Here is a 12,564-nt window from a genome sequence, read left to right on the forward strand (position 1 = left end):
GCTTTATACAAAAAATCATAACCACCACAAAAAGGGCGGGCCTCATGGACTCTTGCTAATATGAAAGAAATGAATTTATCAGGTAAGTTCTTACATAAATTATGTTTTCTTTCATGTAATTAGCAAGAGTCCATGAGCTAGTGACGTATGGGATAATAAATACCCAAGATGTGGAACTTCCACGCAAGAGTCACTAGAGAGGGAGGGATAAAATAAAGACAGCCAATTCCGCTGAAAAATAATAATCCACAACTCAAAACAAAAGTTTTAATCTCAATAATGAAAAAAACTGAAATTATAAGCAGAAGAATCAAACTGAAACAGCTGCCTGAAGTACTTTTCTACCAAAAACTGCTTCAGAAGAAGAAAACACATCAAAATGGTAGAATTTAGTAAAAGTATGCAAAGAAGACCAAGTTGCTGCTTTGCAAATCTGATCAACAGAAGCTTCATTCCTAAACGCCCAGGAAGTAGAAACTGACCTAGTAGAATGAGCCGTAATTCTTTGAGGCGGGGATTTACTCGTCTCTACATAAGCATGATGAATCAAAGACTTTAACCAAGACGCCAAAGAAATGGCGGAGGCCTTCTGACCTTTTCTGGACCCAGAAAAGATAACAAATAGACTAGAAGTCTTTCTAAAATCTTTAGTAGCTTCAACATAATATTTCAAAGCTCTTACTACATCCAAAGAATGTAAAGATCTCTCCTTTGAATTCTTAGGATTAGGACACAATGAAGGAACAACAATTTCTCTACTAATGTTGTTAGAATTCACAACCTTAGGTAAAAATTTAAATGAAGTCCGCAACACTGCCTTATCCTGATGAAAAATCAGAAAAGGAGATTCACAAGAAAGAGCAGATAACTCAGAAACTCTTCTAGCAGAAGAGATGGCCAAAAGGATCAGAACTTTCCAAGAAAGTAATTTAATATCCAGAGAATGCATAGGTTCAAACGGAGGAGCTTGTAAAGCCCTCAGAACCAAATTAAGACTCCAAGGAGGAGAAATTGACTTAATGACAGGTTTTATACGAGCCAAAGCCTGTACAAAACAATGAATATCAGGAAGATTAGCAATCTTTCTGTGAAAAAGAACAGAGAGCAGAAATTTGTCCTTTCAAGGAACCTTTATCCAAACCATCCTGAAGAAACTGTAAAATTCTAGGAATTCTAAAAGAATGCCAGGAGAATTTACGAGAAGAACACCAAGAAATGTAAGTCTTCCAGACTCGATAATAAATCTTCCTAGATACAGTTTTACGAGCCTGTAACATAGTATTAATTACTGAGTCAGAGAAACCTCTATGACTAAGAATCAAGCGTTCAATCTCTATACCTTCAAATTTAATAATTTGAGATCCTGATGGAAAAAAGGACCTTGAGATAGAAGGTCTGGTCTTAACGGAAGAGTCCAAGGTTGGCAAGTGGCCATCCGAACAAGATCCGCATACCAAAACCTGTGAGGCCATGCTGGAGCTACCAGCAGTACAAACGAACGCTCCTTTAGAATTTTGGAAATCACTCTTGGAAGAAGAACTAGAGGCGGAAAGATATAGGCAGGATGATAATTCCAGGGAAGCGACAACGCGTCCACTGCCTCCGCCTGAGGATCCCTGGATCTGGACAGATACCTGGGAAGTTTCTTGTTTAGATGAGAAGCCATCAGATCTATTTCTGGAAGTCCCCAGATTTGAACAATCTGAAGAAATACCTCTGGGTGAAGAGACCATTCGCCCGGATGTAACGTCTGGCGACTGAGATAATCCTCTTCCCAATTGTCTACACCTGGGATGTGAACCGCAGAGATTAGACAAGAGCTGGATTCCGCCCATACAAGTATCCGAGATACTTCTTTCATAGCCTGAAGACTGTGAGTCCCCCCTTGATGATTGACATATGCCACGGTTGTGACATTGTCTGTCTGAAAACAAATGAACGATTCTCTCTTTAAAAGAGGCCAGAACTGAAGAGCTCTGAAAATCGCACGGAGTTCCAAAATGTTGATTGGTAATCTCGCCTCCTGAGATTCCCAAATCCCCTGCACTGTCAGAGACCCCCATACAGCTCCCCAACCTGTCAGACTCGCATCTGTTGAGATCACAGTCCAGGTTGGAAGAACAAAAGAAGCCTCTTGAACTAAATGATGGTGATCTGTCCACCACGTCAGAGAGTGTCGTACATTCCGATTTAAGGATATTAATTGTGATATCCTTGTATAATCCCTGCACCACTGGTTCAGCATACAAAGCTGAAGAGGTCGCATGTGAAAACGAGCAAAGGGGATCGCGTCCGATGCAGCAGTCATGAGACCTAGAATTTCCATGTATAAAGCTACCGAAGGGAATGATTGAGAATGAAGGTTTCGACAAGCTGAAACCAATTTCAGACGTCTCTTTTCTGTTAGAGACAAGGTCATGGACACTGAATCTATTTGGAAACCTAAAAAGGTTACTCTTGTCTGAGGAATCAATTAACTCTTTAGTAAATTGATCCTCCAACCATGTTTTTGAAGAAACGGCACAAGTCGATTCGTATGAGATTCTGCAGAATGTGAAGACTGAGCAAGTACCAAGATATCGTCCAAATAAGGAAATACCACAATACCCTGTTCTCTGATTACAGATAGAAGGGCACCGAGAACCTTTGAAAAGATCCTTGGAGCTGTCGCTAGGCCAAACGGCAGAGCCACAAACTGGTAATGCTTGTCTAGAAAAGAGAATCTCAGAAACTGAAAGTGATCTGGATGAATCGGAATATGAAGATATGCATCCTGTAAATCTATTGTAGACATATAATGCCCTTGCTGAACAAAAGGCAGAATAGTCCTTATAGTCACCATTTTGAATGTTGGTATCCTTCCATAATGATTCAATATTTTTAAATCCAGAGCTGGTCTGAAGGAATTCTCCTTCTTTGGTACAATGAATAGATTTGAGTAAAACCCCAGACCCTGTTCCAGAACTGGAACTGGTACAATTACTCCAGCCAATTCTAGATCTGAAACACATTTCAGAAATGCCTGAGCCTTCACTGGGTTTATTGGAATGCGAGAGAGAAAAAATCTTCTCGCAGGTGGCCTTACCTTGAAACCTATTCTGTACCCTTGTGAAACAATGTTCTGAATCCAAAGACTGTGAATCAAATTGATCCAAATATCTTTGAAAAATCGTAACCTGCCCCCTACCAGCTGTGCTGGAATGAGGGCCGCACCTTCATGTGGACTTGGGAGCTGGCTTTGGCTTTCTAAAAGGCTTGGATTTATTCCAGACTGGAGACGGTTTCCAAACAGAAACCGTTCCTTTAGGGGAAGGGTCAGGCTTCTGTTCCTTATTCTGATGAAAGGAATGAAAATGATTAGTAGCCCTATATTTACCTTTGGATTTTTTGTCCTGAGGCAAAAAAGTTCCTTTCCACCCAGTAACAGTTGAAATAATAGAATCCAACTGGGAACCAAATAATTTATTACCTTGGAAAGAAAGAGAAAGCAAAGTTGACTTAGAAGTCATATCTGCATTCCAAGTTTTAAGCCATAAAGCTCTTCTAGCTAAAATAGCTAAAGACATATACCTGACATCAACTCTAATGATATCAAAGATGGCATCACGAATAAAGTTATTAGCATGTTGAAGAAGATTAACAATGCTATGAGTATTATGGTCTGACACTTGTGCTAAAGCCTCCAACCAAAAAGTGGAAGCGGCATCAACATCAGCCAAAGAAATAGCAGGCCTAAGAAGATTACCTGAACATAAATAAGCTTTCCTTAGAAAGGATTCAATTTTCCTATCTAAAGGATCCTTAAAGGAAGTACTATCCGCCGTAGGAATAGTAGTACGTTTAGCAAGAGTAGAGATAGCCCCATCAACTTTAGGGATTTTGTCCCAAAACTCTAATCTGTCAGATGGCACAGGATACAATTTCTTAAACCTTTGAGAAGGAGTAAATGAAGTACCCAGATTATTCCATTCCCTAGAAATTACTTCAGAAATAGCATCAGGGACAGGAAAAACTTCTGGAATAACTATAGGAGGTTTAAAAACCGAATTTAAACGCTTATTAGATTTAGTATCAAGAGGACTAGATTCCTCCATCTCTAATGCGATTAAAACTTCTTTAAGTAAAGAGCGAATAAATTCCATTTTAAGGCCTAGATTTGGAGTTCGGCGGTAAAAGGGCTGTTAACGCTCCGCGGGCTTTTTTCTGGCCGCACCATAAATTTAACTCTGGTATCGAGAGTTAAAACAAATGCTGCGTTAGGCTCCAAAAAAGGAGCGTAGAGCATTTTTACCGCAAATGCAACTCTCGATACCAGAGTTGCTTACGGACGCGGCCGGCATCAAAAACGTGCTCGTGCACGATTCTCCCATAGGAAACAATGGGACTGTTTGAGCTGAAAAAAAACCTAACACCTGCAAAAAAGCAGCGTTCAGCTCCTAACGCAGCCCCATTGTTTCCTATGGGGAAACACTTCCTACGTCTGCACCTAACACTCTAACATGTACCCCGAGTCTAAACACCCCTAACCTTACACTTATTAACCCCTAATCTGCCGCCCCCGCTATCGCTGACCCCTGCATATTATTTTTAACCCCTAATCTGCCGCTCCGTAAACCGCCGCAACCTACGTTATCCCTATGTACCCCTAATCTGCTGCCCTAACATCGCCGACCCCTATGTTATATTTATTAACCCCTAATCTGCCCCCCACAACGTCGCCTCCACCTGCCTACACTTATTAACCCCTAATCTGCCGAGCGGACCTGAGCGCTACTATAATAAAGTTATTAACCCCTAATCCGTCTCACTAACCCTATCATAAATAGTATTAACCCCTAATCTGCCCTCCCTAACATCGCCGACACCTACCTTCAATTATTAACCCCTAATCTTCCGATCGGAGCTCACCGCTATTCTAATAAATGTATTAATCCCTAAAGCTAAGTCTAACCCTAACACTAACACCCCCCTAACTTAAATATAATTTACATATAACGAAATAAATTAACTCTTATTAAATAACTTATTCCTATTTAAAGCTAAATACTTACCTGTAAAATAAACCCTAATATAGCTACAATATAAATTATAATTATATTTTAGCTATTTTAGGATTAATATTTATTTTACAGGCAACTTGGTATTTATTTTAACTAGGTACAATAGCTATTAAATAGTTAAGAACTATTTAATAGTTACCTAGTTAAAATAATAACAAAATTACCTGTAAAATAAATCCTAACCTAAGATATAATTAAACCTAACACTACCCTATCAATAAAATAATTAAATAAACTACCTACAATTACCTACAATTAACCTAACACTACACTATCAATAAATTAAATAAACACAATTGCTACAAATAAATACAATTAAATAAACTAGCTAAAGTACAAAAAATAAAAAAGAACTAAGTTACAGAAAATAATAAAATATTTACAAACATAAGAAAAATATTACAACAATTTTAAACTAATTACACCTACTCTAAGCCCCCTAATAAAATAACAAAGCCCCCCAAAATAAAAAATTCCCTACCCTATTCTAAATTAAAAAAGTTACAAGCTCTTTTACCTTACCAGCCCTGAACAGGGCCCTTTGCGGGGCATGCCCCAAGAAGTTCAGCTCTTTTGCCTGTAAAAGAAAACATACAATACCCCCCCCCCCAACATTACAACCCACCACCCACATACCCCTAATCTAACCCAAACCACCCTTAAATAAACCTAACACTAAGCCCCTGAAGATCTTCCTACCTTGTCTTCACCATACCAGGTTCACCGATCCGTCCTGGCTCCAAGATCTTCATCCAACCCAAGCGGGGGTTGGCGATCCATAATCCGGTGCTGAAGAGGTCCAGAAGAGGCTCCAAAGTCTTCATCCTATCCGGCAAGAAGAGGACATCCGGACCGGCAAACATCTTCTCCAAGCCGCATCTTCTATCTTCTTGCATCCGGTGCGGAGCGGGTCCATCTTGAAGCAGGCGACGCGGATCCATCCTCTTCTTCCGATGTCTCCCGACGAATGACGGTTCCTTTAAGGGACGTCATCCAAGATGGCGTCCCTCGAATTCCGATTGGCTGATAGGATTCTATCAGCCAATCGGAATTAAGGTAGGAATTTTCTGATTGGCTGATGGAATCAGCCAATCAGAATCAAGTTCAATCCGATTGGCTGATCCAATCAGCCAATCAGATTGAGCTCGCATTCTATTGGCTGTTCCGATCAGCCAATAGAATGCGAGCTCAATCTGATTGGCTGATTGGATCGGCCAATCGGATTGAACTAGATTCTGATTGGCTGATTCCATCAGCCAATCAGAAAATTCCTACCTTAATTCCGATTGGCTGATAGAATCCTATCAGCCAATCGGAATTCGAGGGACGCCATCTTGGATGACATCCCTTAAAGGAACCGTCATTCGTCGGGAGACATCGGAAGAAGAGGATGGATCCGCGTCGCCTGCTTCAAGATGGACCCGCTCCGCACCGGATGCAAGAAGATAGAAGATGCGGCTTGGAGAAGATGTTTGCCGGTCCGGATGTCCTCTTCTTGCCGGATAGGATGAAGACTTTGGAGCCTCTTCTGGACCTCTTCAGCACCGGATTATGGATCGCCAACCCCCGCTTGGGTTGGATGAAGATCTTGGAGCCAGGACGGATCGGTGAACCTGGTATGGTGAAGACAAGGTAGGAAGATCTTCAGGGGCTTAGTGTTAGGTTTATTTAAGGGTGGTTTGGGTTAGATTAGGGGTATGTGGGTGGTGGGTTGTAATGTTGGGGGGGGGTATTGTATGTTTTCTTTTACAGGCAAAAGAGCTGAACTTCTTGGGGCATGCCCCGCAAAGGGCCCTGTTCAGGGCTGGTAAGGTAAAAGAGCTTGTAACTTTTTTAATTTAGAATAGGGTAGGGAATTTTTTATTTTGGGGGGCTTTGTTATTTTATTAGGGGGCTTAGAGTAGGTGTAATTAGTTTAAAATTGTTGTAATATTTTTCTTATGTTTGTAAATATTTTATTATTTTCTGTAACTTAGTTCTTTTTTATTTTTTGTACTTTAGCTAGTTTATTTAATTGTATTTATTTGTAGCAATTGTGTTTATTTAATTTATTGATAGTGTAGTGTTAGGTTAATTGTAGGTAATTGTAGGTAGTTTATTTAATTATTTTATTGATAGGGTAGTGTTAGGTTTAATTATATCTTAGGTTAGGATTTATTTTACAGGTAATTTTGTAATTATTTTAACTAGGTAACTATTAAATAGTTCTTAACTATTTAATAGCTATTGTACCTAGTTAAAATAAATACCAAGTTGCCTGTAAAATAAATATTAATCCTAAAATAGCTAAAATATAATTATAATTTATATTGTAGCTATATTAGGGTTTATTTTACAGGTAAGTATTTAGCTTTAAATAGGAATCATTTATTTAATAAGAGTTAATTTATTTCGTTATATGTAAATTATATTTAAGTTAGGGGGGTGTTAGTGTTAGGGTTAGACTTAGCTTTAGGGGTTAATACATTTATTAGAATAGCGGTGAGCTCCGATCGGAAGATTAGGGGTTAATAATTGAAGGTAGGTGTCGGCGATGTTAGGGAGGGCAGATTAGGGGTTAATACTATTTATGATAGGGTTAGTGAGACGGATTAGGGGTTAATAACTTTATTATAGTAGCGCTCAGGTCCGCTCGGCAGATTAGGGGTTAATAAGTGTAGGCAGGTGGAGGCGACGTTGTGGGGGGCAGATTAGGGGTTAATAAATATAATATAGGGGTCGGCGGTGTTAGGGGTAGCAGATTAGGGGTACATAGGGATAACGTAGGTGGCGGCGCTTTGCGGTCGGAAGATTAGGGGTTAATTATTTTAAGTAGCTGGCGGCGATGTTGTGGGGGGCAGATTAGGGGTTAATAAATGTAATATAGGGGTCGGCGGGGTTAGGGGCAGCAGATTAGGGGTACATAAGTATAACGTAGGTGGCGGTCGGAAGATTAGGGGTTAAAATTTTTAATCGAGTGGCGACGATGTGGGGGGACCTCGGTTTAGGGGTACATAGGTAGTTTATGGGTGTTAGTGTACTTTAGGGTACAGTAGTTAAGAGCTTTATGAACCGGCGTTAGCCAGAAAGCTCTTAACTCCTGCTATTTTCAGGCGGCTGGAATCTTGTCGTTAGAGCTCTAACGCTCACTGCAGAAACGACTCTAAATACCGGCGTTAGGAAGATCCCATTGAAAAGATAGGCTACGCAAATGGCGTAGGGGGATCTGCGGTATGGAAAAGTCGCGGCTGTAAAGTGAGCGTTAGACCCTTTAATCACTGACTCCAAATACCAGCGGGCGGCCAAAACCAGCGTTAGGAGCCTCTAACGCTGGTTTTGACGGCTACCGCCGAACTCTAAATCTAGGCCTAAATAAATAAGAAGATTTATCAGTGTCAATATCTGAGACAGAATCCTCTGAACCAGAAAAATCCTCATCAGAAACAGACAAATCAGAATGATGACGGTCATTAAAAATTCATCTGAAATATGAGAAGTTTTAAAAGACCTTTTACGTTTACTGGAAGGAGGAATAACAGACATAGCCTTCCTAATAGATTTAGAAACAAATTCTTTTATATTAACAGGAACATCCTGAGTATTAGATGTGTCTTTCCAGAAGTAGATTCTGATCCAGGGTCAATTTGAGACATCTTGCAATATGTAAAAGAAAAAACAACATATAAAGCAAAACTTATCAAATTCCTTAAATGACAGTTTCAGGAATGGGAAAAAATGCCAATGAACTAGCCTCTAGCAACCAGAAGCAATGGAAAATGAGACTGAAATAATGTGGAAAAAAAGGTGGAGACAAGAATGACGCCCACATTATTGGCGCCAAAATTTTCTTGGTGCTAAGAATGACGCCATATCCGGTGACGCCGACATTTTTGGCGCAAAAAACGTCAAAAAAATGACGCAATCACGAACAACTTCCGGCGTCAAGTATGACGCCGGAAATGAAAAAAATTTTGCGCCAAAAAAATCAGCGCCAAAAATGACGCAATAAATTGAAGCATTTTCAGCCCCCGCGAGCCTAACAGCCCACAGGGAAAAAAGTCAATTGAAACAATTTTAAGGTAAGAAAAAATTGATTATTCATATGCGTTATCCCAAATAATGAAACTGACTGTCTGAAATAAGGAATATTGAACATCCTGAATCATGGCAAATATAAGTTTAAAGACATATATTTAGAACTTTATAAACAAAGTGCCCAATCATAGCTTAGAGTGTCACAAAAAATAAGACTTACTTACCCCAGGACACTCATCTACATATAGTAGATAGCCAAACCAGTACTGAAACGAGAATCAGTAGAGGTAATGGTATATAAGAGTATATCGTCAATCTGAAAAGGGAGGTAAGAGATGAATCTCTACGACCGATAACAGAGAACCTATGAAATAGATCCCGTAGAAGGAGACCATTGAATTCAAATAGGCAATACTCTCTTCACATCCCTCTGACATTCACCAGCCTGCTGCGAAGCGCATATCAACGTAGAATCTAGCACAAACTTACTTCACCACCTCCACGGGAGGCAAAATTTGTAAAACTGAATTGTGGGTGTGGTGAGGGGTGTATTTATAGGCATTTTGAGGTTTGGGAAACTTTGCCCCTCCTGCTAGGAATGTATATCCCATACGTCACTAGCTCATGTACTCTTGCTAATTACATGAAAGAAATTAAATTATGCAGATAAAAAAAAAACTTGTTTAAGGCACAAGGTAAAAATAGTATTTGAATTTCACAGCATTTTTTTGCATCTGTAGTGTAGTTCTTAGTATGTACAAAATTACAGGGGTGTTTCATAAGTGTAGCCAGGTCTTGTGTATTCTCTAAGCATTTCACCCTGATCATCGGGCCCTCATTCGCCGAGGGCTGCTAAAAGATTAGCGTCATTACATTTCTGCATGTGGTTATTGGGCGTCCTTTATTTGCCTTTGTCCAAACTTTTTGTTTATGGCCCCTTGTACAAGATTGAACATCTCTCCTACCGCCATTGTAGCTTTGCACTATTTCAAGAGGTAAAACAATAATATTTGTAATAATTTTTTTATTATCTTGTTCAAAGAGCTCCGGGAAGCCATTGATGAAGTATTACCTGCTCTCAAGAAAGAAAATGCAAAAGTATTTTACCTGTCTGAAACCCCCATCTCTGAGGAGACTGACACCTTCCTCGACAAAGTTAAAGCTGCATCTAATGATTCCGTTCCAAAATCACTGAGGTCATTTATTACCAGCAAAACCCTTGCTATGTATATTTACACTTCTGGAACTACAGGTAACAGTATGAGGGCTGTAGCCACTTTATGATAAAACAGAGTGTTCAAATGTTATTTTTATATAAATTTGTATTCTTAATAATTCACACAGTAAATTATGTATACACTTATAATAATAATTTTTAAAGGGACAGTCAATTCGAAATTAAACTTTCGTGACTTCATATTAAATTTTAAACAACTTTCCAATCATCAAAATTTGCTTTGTTTTCTTGGGATTCATTGTTGAAAAATAAATATAGATAGGCTTAAACTGATTTCTAAACCGTTGAAGACAACCTCTTATCTCAGTGCATTTTGTCAGTTTTCCATAGTTAGACAGTGCTAGTTCATGTGTGCCATAGAGATAAACTCTCACTCCTGTGGAGTTATGTATGAGTCAGAACTGATTGGCTAATTTGCAAGTCTGTCAAAAGAACTGAGATAAGGGGACAGTCTACAGAGGCTTAGATACAAGGAAATCACAGAGGTAAAAAGTGTATTTTATATAACAGTGTTGTTTATGCAAACTGGAATGGTTAAAAAAAGGGATTATCTATGGTTTTTAAACAATAAAAACATTTGAGTAGACTGTCTCTTTTAACCTTTTATTTTTATGTGTTTATAGGGCTACCGAAGGCTGCTATTATAAACCATGGTCGTTTGATTAAGAGTTCTACCATATTTAATGTTTGCCACGTCAATGCAAAGGACATTATATATACTCCTCTCCCGCTCTACCACAGCTCTGCCCTCATGATTGGAATCCACGGCTGCATCGGTATAGGTAATATTATTATTGTACAAGTTATACTGTAATGCAAGGTGAATGTATTGCTGGGGAAAAGTCACTATTAAACCCCTCTCTAGGCTCTTTATATTCAATTCCGGTATAATTCTACTCAGCTGATTCATTTAAATTGACTTGAAAGTGAAAATTAAACAGTTATGGTTCAGATAGAGAATATGTTTTTTAAAAGACTTTTTAATTTATCAAATTTAATTTGTCTTGATATCCTTTGTTGAAAAACACATATGCGTAGGCTCGGGAGGAGCAGCTTGGAGCCAGCTGATGATTGATGATTACACACCTATACCTCTTGTCACGGGCTCACCAGATGTTTTCAGCTAGATCCCAGTAATGCATTGCTGCTCAGGGCTGGCTGAAGACATTGTGCTGCCTGGGTTCGAGATCAAAATGACGCCCCCCCCCCCCACACACACACACACTTCTACCTATCTAACTCCATCCATAACACTGCAAAATTAAAAAAAAAATGTTCTAGTGTAAGAATATAGTATTAATGCACTTGTGCTGGCATATAACTGAGTGTTTAACTCCTACAAAGAAAGAAAACAAATAAAGATAGCAAGGGAACAAAGAAAAATTGATAATAGGAATAAATTAGAAAGTTGCTTAAAATTGCATGCTCTGTCTGAATCATGAAACTTCACATTAAAAGCCTGATCTTTCAAATGCTAATAAGTTCTGCAATCTTCAACAAAGGATATGACCAGAACAAAGCAAATTTAATAATACAAGTAAATTGAAATTGTAAAGATTCTTAGGCCTAGATTTGGAGTTTGGCGGTAGCCGTGAAAACCAGCGTTAGAGGCTCCTAACGCTGGTTTTAGGCTACCGCCGGTATTTGGAGTCAGTCAGGAAAGGGTCTAACGCGCACTTTTCAGCCGCAACTTTTCCATACCGCAGATTCCCTTACGTCAATTGCGTATCCTATCTTTTCAATGGGATCTTCCTAACTCCGGTATTTAGAGTCGTGTCTGAAGTGAGCGTTAGAAATCTAACGACAAAACTCCAGCTGCAGAAAAAAGTCAGTAGTTAAGAGCTTTCTGGGCTAACGCCGGTTTATAAAGCTCTTTACTACTGTGCTCTAAAGTACACTAACACCCATAAACTACCTATGTACCCCTAAACCGAGGTCCCCCCACATCACCGCCACTCGATTACATTTTTTAACCCCTAATCTGCCGACCGCCACCTACGTTATCCTTATGTACCCCTAATCTGCTGCCCCTAACACCGCCGACCCCTATATTATATTTATTAACCCCTAACCTGCCCCCCTCAACGTTGCCTCCACCTGCCTACACTTATTAACCCCTAATCTGCCGAGCGGAACTCACCGCTACTATAATAAAGTTATTAACCCCTAATCCGCCTCACTCTCGCCTCAATAACCCTATAATAAATAGTATTAACCCCTAATCTGCCCTCCCTAACATCGCCAACACCTAAC

The 12,564-nt window shown here is 39.4% G+C and overlaps 1 protein-coding gene across 1 annotated transcript in view; it reads left to right on the top strand.

Moving 5' to 3' along the window:
• The window catches only part of SLC27A2 (solute carrier family 27 member 2), a 216,226-nt gene that overhangs the window by 93,059 nt on the left and 110,603 nt on the right, over positions 1 to 12,564 (top strand). The window contains exons 2-3 of the mRNA XM_053717434.1: positions 10,117 to 10,326; positions 10,935 to 11,093. Coding sequence (XP_053573409.1) covers positions 10,117 to 10,326; positions 10,935 to 11,093 — 369 coding nt within the window. The remainder of the gene's footprint in view (positions 1 to 10,116; positions 10,327 to 10,934; positions 11,094 to 12,564) is intronic.

The sequence above is a fragment of the Bombina bombina genome, chromosome 6 (assembly GCF_027579735.1).
Source record: "Bombina bombina isolate aBomBom1 chromosome 6, aBomBom1.pri, whole genome shotgun sequence".
Taxonomy (NCBI): Eukaryota; Metazoa; Chordata; class Amphibia; order Anura; family Bombinatoridae; genus Bombina; species Bombina bombina.